This window comes from Lissotriton helveticus, chromosome 8, assembly GCF_964261635.1.
Source record: "Lissotriton helveticus chromosome 8, aLisHel1.1, whole genome shotgun sequence".
Classification (NCBI taxonomy): Eukaryota; Metazoa; Chordata; class Amphibia; order Caudata; family Salamandridae; genus Lissotriton; species Lissotriton helveticus.
The window spans coordinates 484,065,482-484,084,797 of NC_136069.1; the positions used below are offsets into that span (position 1 = coordinate 484,065,482).

At 41.5% G+C, this 19,316-nt stretch overlaps 1 protein-coding gene across 8 annotated transcripts in view; it reads left to right on the forward strand.

The window, feature by feature from the left end:
• ELF1 (E74 like ETS transcription factor 1) overlaps window positions 1–19,316 on the forward strand; it is a 526,009-nt gene that overhangs the window by 331,252 nt on the left and 175,441 nt on the right. For 3 of the 8 annotated variants that reach the window (XM_078657393.1, XM_078657395.1, XM_078657394.1), the window contains exon 3: window positions 5,983–6,054. The exons of the other annotated variants lie outside the window; for them this stretch is intronic. In XM_078657393.1, coding sequence (XP_078513519.1) covers window positions 5,983–6,054 — 72 coding nt within the window. The remainder of the gene's footprint in view (window positions 1–5,982; window positions 6,055–19,316) is intronic. 8 annotated transcript variants of the gene reach the window in all.

The window sequence follows — 19,316 nt, forward strand, 5'->3', positions numbered from 1 at the left end:
TCACATATCACAAATAATACATCTAAACCAAAATAAGTACCACATCGTAGTAACACATCTGTAATGCTAGATTAGGTTTATTCAACCTGTAAAGCATGTACTATTTCCACTCATAAGAAAGTACATAATTGTACTTCCTCCTGCCCCGGATCTTACAAATCTTACCGACCGCCATCTTAAAGTGGGCAGATAATACAATAGACTAACTCTCTCAAAGCTGTATTACATACTCCAGGCACCTTATATCAATCGAGTGGCTCAGTATGGTACATCCGTGACCAACTCCATATAATTCACTAATTTACATTGCCTCCATTTTTAAATTGTGATTTGCATATTCTCAAAAGCAATGTGTTCAAAGTACCCACACCATGCCAGCAAATCTATCAGCATATCTACCTACTATATTTATCCCTTTTGGGAAAACTACATAATCACTCGACTACAGGAGACCCACATATCTATAATGTTGGCATACTTCCTGAAACACCAGATGTTGCTGGCCGCCATCTTGGATGAACTCATAGCACATGTGATGTAATAACTTCAAATACTTAATACAAAGGCAATTTTAAGATGATATTACTACATTACATATTCTCTCAACCTACCCTATGAATGTACCTATCCAATCTAAGTCATATGTATATTCAGCTTAAAGGAACCAAGCTCTCTTTGAGTAGTCTTAAATACAAATTCAATCTTAAGTGACAAATACCCAAACCTATCCTTTATAAGAAATGATGGAATTCATGTTCTTTATTCAAGTCCAATTTCTACTGTACATAAGCGCAAAATCCATTTAGATTTGCATTGTCTTAGCATTAACTTCCTGTCACCACCCCGAACATCAGCTGTTACAATATCAATTCCATGGAATTCAACGGGATATACAGTATCTGTATTACGTTATGGGAGGACAGAGGAAATTAACTGTCTTTGCTGTGAATAGCCCTCAAGTGCTCCTCTATTCTGACCCTTGGTTCCTTGGCAGTGCTCCCTATGTACACTTTGTTGCAGGTGTAAACAATTGCATAAACAACATAGGTAGTACGGCAATTGATAACTGCTCCAATTGTATATTCCTTTCCTGTATTATATGGAAACAATTGGGTTGTGTTTCTACTAAATTTGCACATACTACACGTTGCACAGGTGTAATAACTTTTCAGTTGATCAGGTAACCAAATCAAAACAGGATTTTTCTTTTTGATAGTGATCATATATAGCTAGCGATAACAAATCTTTAATCTTTCGCCCTCTTCTATGTGTTACCAATGGTATTTTGCTCAAGGCGGCGTCCAAACCAGGTACTCCTACAAAGAGACCCAAATGTATATTCAAAGTGCTCATTATTTGATGGCTAGATGAATTGTAAGTTGTAATGAGTGCCAAACGAGCATCCTTCTTTAACTTTTTATTTATCAGAAGTGAATTCCTGGTGATATTAGAAACTCTTCTCTTTATATTATCCAAATCATGACCTCTCCGTGTCATTCTGGATGTCATAATTTACAGATTTTTCTCACATTCTTTCTTCTCACTATAAACCCTTCTAACCCTGAGTATTTCTCCATAAAGAATGGCCCTAGTCGTGCTTGAAGGATGTGCACTACTCACCAATAAAGTGCTATTGCATGCTGTAGCCTTCCTGTGAAGAGTACTTTGTATTTTATCATTAGAGATGTAAAACGAAACATCCAGGAAGTTAATCCTAGTGGGATGAAAGTTAGTGGTATCCATGCATTATCATTAAGGTAAAAAAGTATTCTTCAAGTCGAGTCTGAAACCTGGTCCAAATCATTATAATGTCATCAATGAAATGGCCCCAAAAGTGAACATACTCTGTCCACCTTGAGGCCCTGGACAACCAAGCTTGCCCCCTATCAGACCAACTCATGAAGAGATTGGCGTAAGAGGGGGCAAACCTGGATCCCATAGCCGTCCCCTGTGGCTGCTGGAACCATTGATCTTGTTGTGTAAAGAAATTGTTATTCAGAATGAGGTCAGCCATTTCTAACAACATCTGAGAATGTTCATACAGGTTGGCATCTCTAGTTGACAAAAGTATTCTAGGGCTTTTAGACCCAACTCCCTTTGAATGCAAGTGTAAAGACTTTCCACATCAATGGTTACGAACTTCATCCTCTCTTTGTCCCATTGGACATCCTCAAATTTACTGAGTATGTCCGTGGTGTCCTTAACATAAGATGGTAAATTGCTAACAAATGGTTTGAGAAACCCATCAACAAACTTAGATATGTGTTACTTCGGAACACCGATTCCCGAGATAATCAGTGATCTGGTGGGAAGGCCGCATCCTTATGAATTTTTGGGAAAATATATATAATTTTTTTGGGGTGAGTCTACCCTAAGATGTTTAAACTCTAAATCGGAGAGCAGGCAGATTTCATGCCAATGTGCCAGTCTGATGTTAACCATAGACACCACTTTTGTAACATTCAGTGTTAAGTTGCCACATGTCCTCCAAATGATATTGTTGGTCGTTCATGATGACAACATTACCCCCTTTATCCGCTTCCTTGATTATTATTGCTTCATTGGACCTCAAATTCTTTAAGGCTGCCAATTCCTCCTTAGTAAAATTACTAGTTTTATCATCACTATAGATGTTCGTAGTCTCCTTATCTTCCAAATTGTACAAATCTTTCATAACCCTTGTTGTGAAAAGTTCAATCCCTACAAAGTGGGCACACTACGGAATGAATTTAGATTTAGGTCTTAAAGTACTGTCACAGCTTAAATCAGGTTGAATGTCCAAATCCATAAGTAAATCTGCTATATTGAAACTAAATTCATTGTCGCTAGATAGAACACACTGAATATATTTCACATTAGAAATAGTCAGATCTGACAGCATAATGATTTAATTCACATCATAGATTTAATGAGGATTCATTGCAAAAAAACTTTTGAGTTTTAATATCCATACAAACTTAAATCAATTTGACTATTAGCAAAGTTACATCTGCTTGTGGAGCAAAAGCCTAGGCCCCTATTAAGCACTTTATTTCCCCTGTAATTTAAGATGTAATCAGACAAATTCACAATCAAATTTTTAGTCACTAACAATATTCACATCTGTGGGCCTGCCAGCTATTGCTTCCTCTTCATTTGTAATCTTGTTCTGAGACCTGATTTGATTCCACTATTCATTTCTTGTTTTCCCCCGCCTCCCACCTCTCCTTGCTTGGCATGGATAGGGTTTTGTTTGAGGCTCATTCGGTATCTTTTGAGCTTGTCAGAATTGTTCAATTACTATTTTGTCTGTTGTCTTTTCCCTACTCACAAATAGGTAATGTATGGATTGCAAGGGCTAGTGGTGTCCTAAAAAATGGTCATTGTGGTAAATTAGGGATAATGGTACCCGGACTATTTGACTCCCCTTACTTTTCTTTTATAATGGTGAGAATCCTCACTGAACCCGTACTGGAACTAATGAAGAACTTAAAACTTTGGAGACAGTGATCACTCCATACCCACCTGTTACAGGCGTGACAAAAAACGGTCTTAGTATACAAAGGTTGGAAGCCTATATATTAAAGATAGGGTAACAATCTCGTCACTTCCTGCCTCAGGTATTAGTCTCCAGAGGTTCTCCAGCGTTCCTTCCTAAAACATATTGTTTGTTAAGCTATGTTATTAGGTTATATGAAGTGCACCTATACCACTAAAGTTGCCTATTGTTGCTGACTTGCCAGTAAGGCGAGCGTAGACTCTTTGGATAAGCCTCATTGTTAAAGCTGACAAAATACTAGCATACTAAAATATTAGGAGGTTCCCCATGATACATACCACTAAGTGCAAAATACTCCAGTTTCATCATTGTCTAGAAACCCCCTCAACAGCCAATGGAGGCTTTCTTGAAAGAGGTGAGAGCGAGTAATTAATCAAATGGAGGTCTTAACTTCTGCACTGGGTGTTAGGAAACCTAAAGTAATGCAAATCAAAGCCTAGTCATAGAATGGCCGGTGAGCAATGCCGCCTACCTCGATACAACTGCACTATAGGATTAAAACAAAGAGAAGGGGAGCTGGGGCTAGGGAGCAGCAAGCCTTCAGCAATGGGAGAGAATGTTGGTATCTCGTTATTGGTGGATACAGTTAGCTAAATCCTGAATTAGATTCCCGAAAGCTGTGAGCACTTATGAGACTAAAAAGTACGAGTGAAGTGTGCAATTTGGTGGAATTAGGCACAAGATGGATTTTAGAATAAAATGTTGCCATAGCACATAAAACATTCTCAAAAAGTTAACAAATAGGATTAAAAGAATGAGGACATGTGACCTAATGGCATACCTTATAGCCAGCTAGTAGGCTTGCATTCAGATCCCAGTCTCAGCTTTATCCACTATGCACTATCAAAAAAGAAAGTGAATATAATGGTTAGTTCGTATTTCTGTCTAAAATTTCTGTTTCCTAAAATAAATGTGTTTGGTTGCACAATGGGTGAAGGACCACACAGTGGTCCCAATCGTCTGTCACTTAGCACTTTTTAAGTATATGCCAATCTAATAAAACAAGTGAAATGTATTGCATTCGTTTTAGGGTCAGAACTCCAAAGTACAAACGTTTTTATATTCAGATTTTAAGGGACAGCGCAACTAAACTCATAAATGTTGTCTGAATGTGTGTTAATTTCTCAAATGATATGGTTTGGCAATTGCTTTGAAATGTATTTACTTGAAAAACTGCCATTACTATTATAGTAGCCTTTTCTCTATAAACTCGATCAAATATGCCCCATTTTTGCATTAAACAGATGATTTTCCACACTCCTTAATGTAACCTTACCCATTCCCAGCCTCTTACTTTTCGACTTTTATCCCCTCCCAAACATTTCACTGATTGTGCTTTGATTTATTTCATACAATTTACCTATTCTGTGTATTTGTTTTTCAAATAATTTGAACTGGAAAAAGTTGCTTAGAACTAAATTATTTTAAATAATGGCGTTACCACTGTAGTTGCTGATGACTTAATCTACTGGCTGACTTAATAAGTGGTGTACCTACTTAGAATAGAGGGTAATTTATCACCCTCATTCACATGTTTTGTATGCACTATCTGAGGGTAAAATAATCGAACTATACTTCGAGTGCAGAATTCTGGAGCACAGTGAGAAATTGTGCAGCCCTGGGTGATAAAGCCCACTTTCTAAGTGTGACAGAATATTGAAATGTTAAGTCACTAAAAGTGCCACAAAATGCAAATCATTGGTAAGAAATATATTATGAAAAAGTGTGAATACACCACGGTCAAATGTGTGTTTTATATAGTATGTGCTTCCGCTGATTTTTCAAAATTCGTAGTATTTTTTCCTGGTCCTTGTTCTGTCTCCTGCTTTATTATTATATTTTAAATTGAAATTCTTATAAAAAATAAACATTGTACAACTCCATCAATCTAAGCAACTTTTAGGTGGCAAACGGCTGAGATTTCATAGAGGAGATGGCTGCCCTAAATTTTGATAGTAGTGTACTTTGGTAGCCACCAGCCATCTTCTTTCATCCATGACCTACTCCAGGCCAATAAGCATAATGTCTGATGTGCTCCAGGGCCGTGCCCTATGTGACCCATGTCTGGTGCAATGCAAGCATATGCAGCCAGTCTCCACTAGCAGAAGTGGATACATCCACATCTAAGAGTGCTGTGCCTACCGGTGTCTGGCCATTTTGTGAGAGCAATAATAAATGTTTAAATGTCATTGAAAATACCCAGGAAATTGCTTGAAGGAGAAATGGTGGCTGAAGGAAATCACAATTGAAGTCCCCAGGACCTCAGAAAATTAAAAATTCACATGGGAAGAGAGAGTTGGTGGGAGTGTATAGATTAGTTTTTTTGTGCAAGTCCTCCTTTAAAAACCGAAGCCCCGGTTGTTTTAAAAAACGGGTTATATTTAGTTGAATGATAAAACACTAGGAATATTTTTTAAAGTCATGTATTATTTGTATTTTTCTAGATGGTGGCCTCCGGGGATGGGAAGACGACTGCCATTGCTGAACGGGGACGGAGGTCCTGGGAGTCGTGGCAGGTTGTACCTCCTATTCCCATTGGGACAGGGAATAATTTTATTTATTTTAGCACATTTTAAAACTATAAAAACATTATTTTATTCTGATATGATGTGAGCATGGTCTAGTATTTTCTAGTGCTAGAGGGCCTGCAAAGGCCTTACTATGTGCCTGATTCACAAACTGATTTTTTTTGTACATTTAGTACTACTACAGTAGTACTAATGGCAAAATGCACTTCACAAACCAACTGGTGGAAATTTCCTCCTCCATCTAACCTCTCCTATCTTTTCAATGGGGAGATCTCAACCATACAAGTTAGTTAACTACAACCATTAAAAGGACTTTGCCCTCGAGCCATGGGTTGACGATAGCCTGGGACAACAGATGCAAGTCTGTTGAAGACTAGAAAGGAATTAGGCTCGCATTATGACATCAACAACAAGGTTGCATACAAAAAAGCCATTGCAGACTATAAAACAAAAATCTTAACTACTAAAAAACTATATTTTTCTACCAAAATAAGTGCGTCTCTTAATTCCACCAAAGACTCTTCTCCACAGTTCAGAAACTGAGTAAACTCCCCGCCCAGAAAAACACAGGATTAAATCAAGACTTCTGTAACCAGCTAGCAGACTCCTTCCAGGCAAAGGTCAAAGCAGGTTCGGATTCTTTCCATGGAGTAGGGGGAGGTCAACACAAAGGACCATCCACCACTATGATGGAGGTCCTAAGTGAGGAAGGCTTTCCAGCAGACACTATCCCCTGCCTTTACAACTTTAGAAACGTCTCGGTAATGCAGGTTATGACTATGCTTACTCGAACAAGAACAGGCTCACCCTGGGACTCCTGCCCCCCCAACTTCTCCACCTGGCCTCGTAGGCTACGGCCCACTACCTTACAGTTATTTTCAACCAGATGTTCTCCGATGGATATTTCCCGATATCCTTGAAGAAGTCATCTATTGTCCCGCTTCTGAAAAAAACAAACCTGGATAGTATGGGAAACAGCATTTACAACGCTGTTTCCACAATGCATGGCTTTACAATGCGGCTGTTACAATGACTGTGCGGTTACCACGCGTGCCATTACATCGTAAGTCATATCAACGACTTGCTGTAGGGGGTGTGCAGTACCAGGGAATGTGTTGGATTTTAGACCCAACACCTTCCCTGCTGTTGCACAAACTGGAGTAGGAATAGTAATTAATACTATTCGTAAGTCCAGCGCGCCCCCTACAGCAAGTCGTTGATATATGACTTGCGATGTAATGGCACACGTGGTAGCAACACGGTTGTTGTAACGACCACATTGTAAAGCCATGCGTGGTGAATGTATGCGCTGAAACGTCATACATTCGGATAGTATAGATGCAAACCGCTACAGTCCCACAGGCCCATCTCTCGTCTTCCTTCTCCTGCTAGGTTTGTTGAGAAGTCCATGAATAGAGAACTTATCAAGTTCATGGATGATAGCAAGCTACTAGACTGCATGCAATATGGCTTCAGAAATCAACACAGCACCGAGCTGACCCTGATCAATCTGTCGGAAGACATTAGAGTGACTCTGGACAAAGGTGGGAAGTCAGCTCTGATCCTTCTGGACCTCTCAGTGGCTTTCGACATGGTTGACCGCGATCTGCTCGCAAGCAAACTCTCTTCTATTGGGATCAGGGGCTAAGCTCTGGATCTTCTGAAGTCCTTTCTCTGTGACAGAGAAAAACGGGTGGAGCATGACGGCCACAGTTCGTCCTGGTTCACCTTGCCCTGCGGGGTTCCGCAGGGCTCTTCATTGAGCCCAACAACCTTTAACCAGTATGTCACCCCCCTCTACTCGCTTATGAAGTCCTTTTCTGGAGACCCATCGAACACGGCACTGAGATTCCAAGATGTCTGCGCAAAATCAGACATTGGATGTCCCAAAACTGCCTCAAGCTAAATACAGGGAAAACCGAGGTGCTTTTTTTCAGACGTGACACCTCTTTCTGTCAACCAAGCTGGTGGCCACAGGAAATGGGAGAAATCCACACTCCCATCTCTAAGGTGAAAAACCTTGGAGTCTACTTTGATACTAAACTATCCTTCGAGGGGCAAATCAATACAACCACCTCCACCTGTTTCTTCATGATTAAAGCTATCAGAAAGATCCTTCCCTTCATCCAGCTTGAGCTCCAGAAAGCGGTGGTAACAGCTCCTATATTGTTTGGAATAGATTATTGCAGTGGGCTGTTCCTTAAAATACAAGCACACTTCCTCAACAAAATGCAGGTCCTCCAAAACTCAGCAGCTCGTATGCTGCTTGATATTCCGAAATATCAATCCGTGGCTTATGCCCTCCCAGCCTTGCATTGGCTACTTGTTAAAAGGAGGATCGAATTCAAGGCCCTCTGCATCGCCTTTAAGGAACTACATGGACTTGGCCCGATTACTTGGCAAACAAGTTCAAGTGGTATATTCCTGAGAGGCAGCTTCGCTCAGCAGCATCCGCAAATCTGGTAATCCCCAGGGCCAGAACGGCCTCAGGGGGGAGAAGTTTTATTGCAGGCACAGCCAGACTGTGGAACTCACTCCCACTAGCACTTAAGACAGAAAAAAATCGCTTGGCATTTCGTAAACTTCTAAAAACTTAGCTCTTCAACAACTAGCGTCTCCCCCACCTTCCTATCACCCCGCGCTGGCTTATAGATCATTATGAGCCGCCGTGCCTAGACACCTCCGGTTATTAGCGTGCGTTGTAAATATAAATTTCATTTTAATTCATTTCATTTCGTTACTTAGTAATAAATGTGGGTGTAAAATGAGGAAAACGTACTACTAACGTTTTGGGTAAGCCGGGGTTTAGTGTGTGATATGCTAAAACAAACTCCCACCCACAAAAGAGTAAGACCATTGCTATTCAAAACTACACTTCTAAAGTTACTGCAGCCCGAAGGTCCACAAAACAGTCGTAAATGTTCTACAGCCCTGCCTTGACGTCTAGCACCACCCATTCACAGGTACTTCCACATATTCCCAGAGAAAATAATAGAGGCATGGACTTAAAATTACTCCTCATAAGAAATGTTTTATATAGATTAAAATGTATATATCTATAATTGTTTTAGTAATAAAAAGTTGTTACATTAAAGTTAAATATTTTATAATTTTAAAAATAATAACTAGCTTATTTTTTCACTATATAAAATTCTAATTTTTAATAGATATTTAGAATTATTTTAAATTAAATAAAAACTTAGTTTAGTTACATTTACAGACATGACCTATTAAAATGTCAATGAGGTTGGGACGTTTATTTTAGTTTAAAAAAAAACTATATTTATAAATTATATTGAAGTATATTATTCATAAAATTATTTTAAAAAACAATTAAGTTGATGAGCTAATGTGTTGTAATATTGTATTCTGTAAGTTATAGGTTAATAATTATTCATTTTAATTTACAATGACATTGTTATTCTACATTAAGAATCAATAAACGTTATTATTTTACCCTCTACTGTACCTGAGAGGTCTCTGTCCCAGTGGTAGAAATATCCTTCTATGAATAAAAAGTTACTAGTAGTACCTTTACACTCATAAATTCAGTTTGAGATGCCTCAACCCCTGGTATCAAGAGGGAGGCATGTAAGTGTTTACATGGATGTGAATGTGCACTTGGAAATGGTGAAAGAAAAAAAATTAGAGTAAATGTACAGGTGAACATATATCTTTGTGAATAGGGTCCCTAGTTTTTACTTCCGCATTCATATTCATAGAAATGTATTCGACCATGTATCATGTCTCTGTAGTGATTATTCCTGTCCCATTAAGGAGCTGTGTTTTCAAATTGGATTTGCACATCTTTCTAGATTACAAAAAGATTCACTTGCCTTTACTTGTATCCCAACCTTCCCGATAATGGTGCTAATGTAGTCATGCGTTTGCAGTTGGTTTCAGCTCTTTTAAGTCTCCTTCATATTTAAAAAGTATGCAGGGAAGAAGAGTGAACATGCTGGCTTAAAGGGGGAGGGAAAAGTCCCTTTTTAGTGACTATGACAGTGGGTGGGTTATGATAAAAATGCTATCCAGAGGTTGGTTATCAAGGGACTGTAGTGGGATTGTTTTTCTTATGTTTATTGAGATTGTTTTATGAAAAAAGAATACCACCTGACTCTGCTTTCTTGATCATTCCTGCCTAATCTTGGCCAAACAATAATTACTACTCCAGTCACTTCTGTTGGCACATTTGTGCTAAATGCACCATTGAATAAACACCACCCGATTGACTGATATATTAATCAACTTTTGGGAAAATTTCATGCTGAAGGCTGCCTGCCTGCTTGCCCTGTGTTTTCATCACCTTTTTCCGCAAAAAGCCAATTGCGACAGTTTTGTTAGTCAATTTACTGTAACTGTAAAGTTGTACTTTATCGTGGCAATTGAAAAAGTATGCATAGAAGTACTCTTGTATTACGACTTCACATTGTCAGAAATGCCATCCCATCCCATCCCCCAATGTACAGCGGTACATCAACTCCTATGGGTGCCAATTTATTATTTGAGGACCTCTCGTCCGAGACTGTGTTGAAGTATGCACACATAGTTCTGTGTTTTAGGTGTAAATGTAGGTGTGCCAAGGGAGAATGACTAGAAAATTGAGAATATCTACTGCAAAGTTCTGCCAAAGCTATCTTTCACACAGCTACATGGCTAATCACAGGGGCAAAAAAATCATACCACCTCATCCTGTTTTTGAGAGACCTTTACTGGATCCTGTTGGATGCCAGACTCAGTTTGAGGGGATGCTTAAAACATTAGGCCATTTGCTTAGGATGTCAGAACTACTTAAAGGACAAATTGCATACGTTTGGAGTTGGAGAAACAATAGATATAACTCCCTATAATTCTAATAGTAAAGAAGACCAGCATTGGCATAGCCAATAGGTATCGACTTTGGGTCCTTATAAGTGTTTAGCCATTCAACAGTTAATGTTGTTGCAGTAAGGTTATTGTGCTGCATAACTAAATACTTATAAGGTCCCAAAGGCGAGACCTATTGGCTATGCCAATGCTTGTTAGCTGGTAGCGGCTGGGCAGAGCACGCGCATGTGGTATAAATGGCTGATCGTTGCCATAGTAGCCAACGCCGTTACACACATGGCTGCCGAAGACATTGCGCACCTAAATGGACTACAGAGTCAGAAACGGAAGTAACCCCTACGATGATAGTGGTATTCAAGCGGGTACCCTCTGGGTCTATGCCATAGGATGCAGACTCTGCATTTGATGTGCACTCGCGATGCCTTGTTAGCGACCTGACGCGCAGCTCAACGGGCCTGACTTACAAACAAAAAAAGCACATTCTAACCAAGCTCAAACACATTCTGTAAATAAACCGTTCCATCAAAAAATAAAAATCTATTCATAATGACAAAATAAGGAAACACGTCTCTCTGCACTCACCAAGAGATGTGAACTCTGAGGGCAACCAGCGACGTCTGATTAACCAGCAGCGGCAGCATGAACGTACAGTTGCCAGCAGGGGGCCGGAGGGGGGGAGAGAGAGAGAGAGAGAGAGAGAGAGAGAAGGGGAAAGAGCGAGAAAGAGAGAGGGAGAGAGAGAGAGAGCGAGAGAGGGGGAGAGAGAGAGAGAGGCGGAGAGAAAGAGAGAGAAAGCGAGAGGAGAGCGGAAGAGAGCCCGGGAGTGGTGCATGCGCGCGTGCAGTCTGCTCATTTTCAAGCACTGCACTTGTGCTAGTGGCGTGTCCCTGCTCGCTCGCTCAAGGTTGGTGCCGCCACAAGCACGAGTGTGTGCTTGAAAATTACCAGAGCAATGGCTAAAGTCCCTCCTATGCTGCACATGCGCGCTGCGTAGGCGAGACCTAAAAACACTGCCCTTAGTAATGTATCTTTATTGCCATTTAAATTATGAAACGTCTTGCAGCTGCTAGGCATTTAAGGAGGCGTGTGATTGATGTGTGATGATGGTATGGGAAGGGCCAGATGAATTGATGTATAATTCATTGTCTCTTCAAGTTATCATATGAAAGAGTAATTGCTGCTTGTTAACTGTATAGTATCAAATCAATTCTTTGTCATAAAGTCATAAAACGGTGCTTGATTTGGCCATGTGCAGCATTACCTGTAAACCACATGAGGATCATTTTGCTCCTCATGGAGGGTGAGTCTTCCAATCAGTTCCCACATCCTGTGTTCTATCCTGCTCCCTGGTACTAGCATCTGTGTTCTGAACTGGCCTTAGCCTACGTTCTGTAAACAGTAATATGCTTGGATTTTACTATTTGAACAATTTAAAACTGCACTTTTAAAATGTATGTTCGGGCAGAGCATTGGACTTCACAGAAGTGTAAAGTACAGTTTCCCTGAACCCTAGAGTCTCGGATAGCCAAGATCTATTGGCTTTGCATCCAGGATAACGTCCTGCATGACTAAACACTTATAAAGTCCAAAGGCGAGACCGGTTAGCGAATCTAATGCTTGTTTTTTTAATGTTTGAATTTAAGGTTACTGCATGTATTGCAAAGCAGTTGTAAGGGCAGGTCACACATACCGGTATAGTTTTGTGGACCTTCCTCAATGGAGAAAACCTACCAGAGGGGTGGAGGATTTCATTTATGTGACATTTCCCTTCAGAAACTCATTTTATACACTAAAGTGCACCCTGCCGGACCATTACTTGATAACATTGTTTTGACTAGCTGACCTCAAAACATTGCCTCAGAACCTGAAAGTGAATGAGAGAATCAGCTGAGCTTGGTCTGCGCAGATCCACGGTATTGAGACAACAGTAGATTCATTGGCGTCTTGTGTGCACGCGCCTCAAATGAAGGGCTGGGGCTATAATGCAAATTATTTTTAATCGTTGACTGTTTTGTATGTCTACTGTGTGTAGCGCAGACATAAGCGCGGGGTTCTGGAGGCCCGGTGCAGTAAAACTCCCACTTCATGAATCTCTGTACGAGCCTTTGGTCGTGGTTCGAATCTCGGCAGAACCACTCAGCCTTTCATCCTCCTGGGGCCCATAAAATGAGTGAGAAGCTGGATAGCAAAAAACACCCGGGATCTAGCAAAAGCGCTAAGAGGGTGACTCTGGGTCAACTGCGCTCCACGAATACGCCTGTGATGTTATAATGCACCTTTGGTAGTGTCTGCGCAGCAGATCTTTTAGATTCACAAAACACAAGTGAACGTTTGATTAAACCACGCAAGTGAACGCGGTTAAATACAAAGCTACAGTGTAAATCCCAAGATTCCATAATTTGAAGCTTTCCTTAACGAAATGACGTACAAAGCTTTCTGAAGTGTCAATTCCAAATGCACCAGCAGTGCTGAATTCTGTTGATTTCAAATGACTGACAGAACTGTTTATGTGAAGCGAGAGAGAGCCTGGGAGTGCTGCATGCGGGCACGCGCAGTCTGCTCTTTTTGGAAGCACATACTCGTGCTTGTGGGGTGCCCCTGCTCACTCCCGCAGGGTGGATGCCGCCACAAGCACGAGTATGTGTTTCCTAAAAGAGCAGAACGACGACTAAAGGTCCTCCTATGCTGCGCATTTGCGCTGCGTAGGCGAGACCTAAAAAAAACACTGAATCAACTCTTCTCATGTAGGGCTCAGAAGACAATTTAAAATCTAAAAAAAACTCTATTTTAATTCAGGAAAAAATTGGCCCTACCTTATTTTAAAGGCACATGCAAAATCTCATACACCTTCATAAAGTTATGTTCATATTGAATCGTATACTTTCCTTGACAGCCTATCTTGAACTTCTATTTACTCTGTCCTTACTTTTCAGCTATGATGTCAGTAATTCCACATTAAGTTCTGTTGTATTTCCTGTTATATGCATAAAAAACTCAGTACCCCATGTGGCTTCGTTCCCACTACCTAAATAATGAACCAAATAAATAAAAGCAAGAGATTCACACTGAGGCATAGGTGTAAACCCACATATATGGCGATCTCTGTATGTAGATTTAACTTTGCAAATTGCCGCAGTCTGTGTGCTGTATTTACGCCACTGTACAGCAATCTGATGATGATGACTAATACTGAAATTGAATGTTATTAAGAGGTTTCCCAGTGATTAGCGAGTGTTGCCCTAAATATTTGAATACATGACCGTTCTCTTCTCTTATCCTGGCACTTTAGGTGGAGAAAGATTTACACAGATGTGGGTAGTAAGCTCAGTGTATCATTTGGATTTACTGGAACTCCCTGATGACACCAATTAATCCTGTAACCTATCCAGCTTTGCTGGAGTTTCGGTCTGTAGGAGATATTGTTGAGCTGGTTGGACTGGAACTCTGCTGAGTGCTTGGGCCAAGATTGCTTTTAACTTAGTTGATGCCTTTCTGCAATATCATAACAGCATGCAATAGAATGGTAACCAGGGGAATCCTAGGGGTTATTATGCTTTAGTTTAAACATTCCCATCCATCATAGTTGACATTTATATAATTCATTACGAAAACACACAATAACAGCAAATCAGAACATAATATTTCATGTCTGAGACAAAAAGAAGCCTAAACATGTGACTGTTAGATTATTATCTGTTTTGTTTACTGAAATTTCAATACCCTGAATCGGATTAGTAAAACATTCATTTGTGAGACCCGATCTAGAATATGGTTGTTGTGAAGGTCGAAACTTCAGCATCACATCATCAGAGTAGACAATGATACAGAGAACGGCTATCAGAACTATACAGAGCTTATCCTAATTTAGGAAATGTAATGTCTCTGCAGATAGCTTATACACCTAATGGCCATTGGTGTTTCTACAAGGGAATTTTAGGGGACGGGCATTTATTACGTCAGAGATAATAACACTGATGGGACCTTTGTCATTGCCAAACTGTTAACTGAAGAAACTATAACTCGTGACCCAGTAGTGCATAGTGTTGTCATCAATGATCTAATTTCAGTTGTCATCTGTGATGTTATCAATGATGTCATAGAACATTTCATGAGTGATGTAATATGTGAGATAATAAGCAGCACACGGTGAGTGCATACGTTCTAGTTTCTTCAGTTAAATATACCTGGTGAATTTCTGTGGGGTTTTTTTTGTTTAAAATTTTAAGTTTTTACTGACATTTTCACCTGATTGTGATGTCACTATAATCTTTTTTTTACGGTGAATTTCTGAAGTGTTTCTTCAATATAAAGTAATCTATTATTATCATAGCTAACTATAATATCACTAATACCTTTGTTTTGTGAGTTCTTACGGCCAGGCCCTGTGCTCAATCTAATGCGCATGGCCAACTCTCTGCAGTCCAACCTGCCCGTGGCAGCCGAACTCCTGCTGCACATGGTCCTGTCTTTTAAATTGTTTTTCTTGGTCTTCTGGACTCTAGTAAGAGTTTTTGTGTGGCCCGCACATCTGCTTGTTTTCTCGCAAGACTCTCTTGGGAGTGAAACGAAGAAAGACACTTGTGGTCAATGAGATCGCTCCATTATTTGAAGTTGCATGCCAGCAGGAATCTTATGAGACTCTTGCTTGCACAACTTTCTAGATATCTATACATTCTGAACCTTAATTTCTCAACAAGCATTGGAAATGCAATAGGTCTCGCAGCATTAGAGTTAGTGCTTTTAGAATTGTTTATGGGTTTTTGTGTAAATCTTTAGCATGTTTGTTTCCTGTAGCCAATGCTAAAGAATTAAAAAAAAAAAAGCCATAAACATTTCTAAAAGCTCTAACTCAAATGCTCCGAGACCTATTGCACTGTGTGAGGGTGAGGGGTTGAGGGTGAGTGAGGGTGAGTGAGGGTGAGGGTGGGTGAGGGTGAGTGAGGGTGAGTGAGGGGTTGAGGGTGAGTGAGGGTGAGGGGTTGAGGGTGAGTGAGAGCGAGGGTGAGTGAGGGTGAGTGAGGGTGAGTGAGAGTGAGGGTGAGTGAGGGTGAGAGTGAGTGAGGGTGAGGGTGAGTGAGGGTGGGTGAGGGTGGGTGAGGGTGAGTGAGGGTGAGTGAGGGTGAGGGTGAGTGAGGGTGAGGGGTTGATGTTGAGGGTGAGAGGGTGAGTGAGGGGTTGAGGGTGAGTGAGGGTGAGGGTGAGTTAGGGTGAGGGGTTGAGGGTGAGTGAGGGTGAGGGGTTGAGGGTGAGTGAGGATGAGTGAGAGTGAGGGTGAGTGAGGGGTTGAGGGTGAGTGTACAGCCTGCTTCAATAACCACGTTTTCAGGTAGTTTCTAAACTTCACACTTCCATACAGGGAGAGAAACGAAACAATTCAGAAATATTCAGAATATTGGAAGAGCGGAAACTGTGGAGGCTGGGAGGGAGGGGGGAGGCGGGGTTCGAAAAATGGTAGACATTGTGAGAATTGGCAGAGTACTACAGAGAATGAGAAAAATAAATTGTGGGCGTGGAGGGTAATTGAAGAGCGCAATCGGAGAGGCAAAGAAATAATGACTAGAACTAAAGCGACCAAAGGAATTAAAATGAACGGATTAAACAGATATGAAATAAGTGCATCCATTGCATGTGCTTGTACTATCAAATTAACTGTGCAGTTCTACGCTGTTCCCCTGTAAACACTTGTAAAGCACGCAAAGTCCTTCTTAGATTTAAAGATTTACTTCTCAGCACGAGCTTTTCTTGGTCGCAGTTTTCGATTTTCTGTATATTCTGATATTTCGATCCATTAGCTATTTCTGGGAGAGTGCAACAACATATGACAGGCTGTGAAAGGAAAGTAAAAGTTAAAGAGACAGAAAAGCACGAGACACGGAGAGAATTTCGCGTGAACTAAATCCCGCGGGATCCGAGTTTAAGAGGGCCTGCACGAGGAGAGCGAGCCGAGCCGTTCCATCTGAATGGAAACACTTCTGCAGTGCTCTGAAGCTGGCTATAAATATTTGAAAACATCAAAGGCGGTTGTGTTAAATTAAAAATGCTGTCGCACAGATAGGAACTAGCCGCGGGGGCTGCCAGCTCCGACATGTGAGCCTGGGATCAGACACAAAGAGGCAGAGCAGCAGCAAGGCAAGAAGAGAGCCGGGGAGTGAGCGAGAGAGAGAGCGACAGCAGAGGGGAGAGCAACGGAGAGACGTGGGGAGAGACCAGGGGTGAGGGGATACAGCAGGGGGGGGGGGTGAGGGGATACAGCGGGGGAGGCAGTCACAGCACGCTAGGAAGAGAATAGACTCAGAGCTTCATATTGTCTGTTTGGTCACGGATTAGCAGCGTAAACTGTGAATAATCACGTTTTTATCGAAAAAACAGTGGTGTGGAAAAATGTATATTTACGACTTGGCTCTGATTTTAACATGGCCATAGCAAATAGTTAAGGCAGCACAGTATCCCATGCTTTCTAGCGGCAGGCAGGCAGGGGAGGAGAGGAGGAGGGGGGAGGAGAGTAGGGGAGGCACGGCCTAGCGGCCGTGCAATCAAGTAGTGAGGGGGCGGAGCTGGGGGAGGGTGCGAGAGAGAGTAGGCAAGGCTAGCGGCAGGCAGGCAGGGGAGGAGAGGAGGAGGGGGGAGGAGAGTAGGGGAGGCACGGCCTAGCGGCCGTGCAATCAAGTAGTGAGGGGGCGGAGCTGGGGGAGGCTGTGGAAGAGAGTAGGCAAGGCGACACGGCGGGAGGGGGCGGAGCGGGTAAACAAAGACGGACATGCACGCGCCCGTGACTTTTAAGGTCAATGCGCATGCGCATAAGCTTAATGCGCATGCGCATTGACCTTAAAAGTCACGGGCACTGCAAGGAATCGCCACGATTCCTTGCAGTGTGGATAAAGAGTGGATGAGCCCCTATAGTCTCGCTTGCTCGATGCGCATGCGCATCGACAGGCGAGACCTAAAAACTATGGACCAGATATACACCAAATCACAAAAAGCACCTTTTGTTGGTGAAGATCTAGCTTTCTGCTAGAAAAATAGGGAGTTCCAAAACTCGTTTTCCCTCTGCAATTTCCCATATGGATTTTAGAGACCACTACAGCCGGAACCGTTGAACTGAATTACAACAAATTTGGCAGAAAGCTAGATCTTGGTCGAGAGGGTGCTTTTTGTAATTTGGCGTCAATCTGTTTAGTAGTTTTGGAGTTATCAAAAGAAAAGAGTTATGTATATTTAGAGATGCCACATACCAACAACAATGCCATGATTGGCTGGCCACAACCTGAGAGAAAAGTTGCGGTCGCCATTTTGTGCATTGGGACCCAGTTCCTGGTGGGGGAGGGAGGGTGGGTGGAATAAAGTAGAAATAGGATATAAGGGGTCAGGATATAGGAGTGGGTCTGATGGAAGGGTCTGTGAGAAATAACTCGTGGGCAACAAAATGTCCAAAAACAGACACGTAAGGACCCGAGGATCCTCTGTGGCACTCAGCGCGGCCCCTTGTGAATCTGCACTAGATTCGCGGATCCAGTTCTTAATTTAAAAAAATACACCCACTCACAGACCCACCCACACAACCGCTCACAGAAGACAAGGGACATGGAATGTCTGGTGATGCATTAAAGAGGCAAGAGGTGGAATCAAGACGCTAAACCCTTGGTATACGGCACACTGACATTCAGTAGCACTGGCTGCAGTCTTCAGAACAAAACTTTCGGCTGCTGCACTTATTAATTTACAAATTAAGCACTGATAAATCCCCGTTTATTGTACAGCCCCTCCATTGCTATCCAGCTAGGTTCGCCTTTTACAAATACCAAAATATACAATCCCACATACAGAACCATAGCTGATCAGTAAAAGAGAACTCGTATCCCTATAGTTGCTGTAGCATTTTGTCTTGGCATTTCCAGTATAATATGGAGTTAATTTTCAATCTGTGACCCTAGTGGTTGTGCAGTACAACCTACTCGTTGTTTAAAAACATGTTTTTGTGACCGTGAGTCGAGAGACATATAAACGGATGTGGTTGGTGTGAAGGATGACTGCAGCAGGTAACAATAGGGTAGGGTGGAACAGTAATAGGGAAAGAAAAGACAGGAAACCATGACCAGTTTGTGATGTAGGGATGATGAGGTCACAAAGTAAAGTGGGAGAAAGTTTTGGATGCGTTTATATACAGGACGAGAACGTTTGAAAACATGTTTAATGAATATAAAGTATTACATAGGAGTTAAAGAGGTTGCAGAGGACTGGGGATGTTTTAACTTGGGAGGCAAGGGAAAGACTGTACAGTAATTCAGATTGGGAACACTGGGCGAGAAGTTAAAGAAGATGAGTTTGCAGAACAAAACATTTGAGAAGCCGAGGGGCGGATCATGCCAATATTTAGGAATTGAACGAAGGGTATCAGGTGTTGCTATAGTGAAAACAAATCATTG